The sequence below is a fragment of the Bombyx mori genome, chromosome 21 (genome assembly GCF_030269925.1).
Source record: "Bombyx mori chromosome 21, ASM3026992v2".
Classification (NCBI taxonomy): Eukaryota; Metazoa; Arthropoda; class Insecta; order Lepidoptera; family Bombycidae; genus Bombyx; species Bombyx mori.
The window spans coordinates 4969451-4971458 of record NC_085127.1 but is presented as its reverse complement, the minus strand read 5'-3'; the positions used below and the strand labels follow the sequence as shown (position 1 = coordinate 4971458).

General features: G+C 33.1%; 1 protein-coding gene across 1 annotated transcript; it reads left to right on the top strand.

Moving 5' to 3' along the window:
• The first annotated feature begins 349 nt into the window (after window positions 1–349).
• CSP16 (chemosensory protein 16) lies at window positions 350–1152 on the top strand. Its single transcript, NM_001098312.1, has 3 exons — window positions 350–385; window positions 479–653; window positions 1013–1152. Exons 1-3 carry the CDS (start codon window positions 350–352, stop codon window positions 1150–1152), a joined length of 351 nt encoding a protein of 116 aa, NP_001091782.1.
• Window positions 1153–2008: the final 856 nt, after the last annotated feature.

Sequence of the window (2008 nt, the reverse complement as noted above, 5' to 3'; positions counted from 1 at the left end):
ACGGATCACCTGAAGCGAAGTGGAAGAAGCGAATTGAGAGTTTTAAGGTTTTGTTGAGTGTTTTAAGTGCTCTAAGTGTTGAATACAGTTTTAAGTTGTACTTTGGTAGAATTTTATTTATCCCGAACCCCAGCGGGTAACAATACTTTAACCCCTAATACTTTAAATACGTCATACTGTTTCTTACTAAGTTTGTTTGCTGGAGAAAATGGTATTAACAATATCCATAATAATGAGAGCCTGCAGCGTACACTTTACATAAATGGCAATAAATATCTCTTCTAAATCGAAATTAACGAAAATAGTCGATTACTTCCAACGACCAAATCTTGTAGTCAATTTTTTTTAAATGATTGAGTGGAAACGATTTAAAATTTTACATTTTGTATGATTATATGTTTTGTATTCATTTGCGAATGTCTACGCTGCACTGAATACTTTTTTTAATGTGTTATTCATTTGTATGTTTTTATTTTAGCTGAGTTATTTAGGACTGCTCGTGCTGGTGGTTGTCTGTGCGGCGCAACAGAATCGGCCCCAGGTCACAGACACAGCTTTGGATGAAGCACTCAATGACAAGCGATTCATACAGAGACAGCTCAAGTGTGCACTCGGCGAGGCACCCTGCGACCCTATCGGAAAACGTTTGAAAAGTATGAATGTAAATTTTTTATTTAAAATTTAAAAAATCACAAAACGAAGTGAGTTACTTAAATCTTAAAATTGACGCTATTGTGGAAAAAAATAAGTTAAAACGTTTTGTTTTTGCCTTACTGTGAATAAGCTTATCGGAGCCGATACACATTAATTGAATTTTTTATTGCATTGTACATCATGTATTGAGGATAAACTGTTTATTCAATACAATGGGTAAAATTGAAAAAAGTTATCATTGTGCTACACTGATTTACATTATGAACGCCTTAATTTCCTGAACTACACAACGATTTATGTATATTATCTACCTTTACGTATTTATTACCTTATAAATTCGTCCTGTTTATTTTTCCAGCTCTGGCACCGCTCGTTTTGCGCGGGGCTTGTCCTCAATGCTCACCACAAGAAACGAAACAGATTCAAAAGACACTTTCGTACGTGCAGAGAAACTTCCCGCAGCATTGGGCTAAGCTTGTCCGCCAATATGCCGGCTAAAATACTTTCGGATTAAATGTAAAATTTTAGTGTAAAAATGGTGCTAGGTTGTTAATTAAAATTCAATTATGCTATACCTACTAATCGAGTGGGCCAACGCGTGTTGTAATGAAATATTTTATGGATCGTACATATGCCACCTAAGTTTGTGAACGTACTTATAAAGTGATTTAAGTTCGGTACTAATTTAAAAGTATTAGTTTTTTTATTCGTTAGTATCGAAATCAAATGATTTCAAGGATAAAAATATCACAACGGTTGCACTAATGTGTGTTTCGTCATCTTAAAGAAACCTACACTGGTGTGAGAAGAATTTGGAGTTCATTTGGTCTCGAAAAATAATTATATAATTGAAAATATTTTATACAAATGTTAATTATTAATTTTTTTATTTAATTACTTATTTTGTTTGCCTACATCAGATGCTTTTAAAAATTTAAACCAAAATTTAGTGAGCTAAAACTTAAGATTTAATTATTTAAAGTAATGACAATGTAATATTAAACTTAAGATATTTTTTAAATAAATTATATTAAAAAACAAAACAATGTCCAAAGGGTTTATTTCTGTCTGAGATTTTACAAACAAAGGAAGTCCAAACACATTTAATCTCCAGAGTACTATCTCAATTGCGTGAATGCGTGATTGCCAATATCCGGTCTGGCCTGGCCTGTATTGTTGCTTAGTGCGAGTTTTTAACGTTCTCGATAGTGTAAAAGTTAACTAAAATTTGTATGCAGTTGGAACAGCGCCCCTAGCGGCAAATGTAGACAAACAAACATCCCAACTCGATATAAATTTTAGTTAACTTTTACGCTATCGAAAACGTTAAAAACTCGCACTAAGCACACTGTTC

Bases quoted from the DNA above. Each gene is read 5' to 3' on its own strand.
- CSP16 (NM_001098312.1), top strand. From the start codon at position 350: ATGATTGAGTGGAAACGATTTAAAATTTTACATTTT. The intron at 386-478 runs GTATGATTATAT...TTTTTATTTTAG, and splicing joins GATTTAAAATTTTACATTTT to CTGAGTTATTTAGGACTGCT. The intron at 654-1,012 runs GTATGAATGTAA...TTATTTTTCCAG, and splicing joins TATCGGAAAACGTTTGAAAA to CTCTGGCACCGCTCGTTTTG.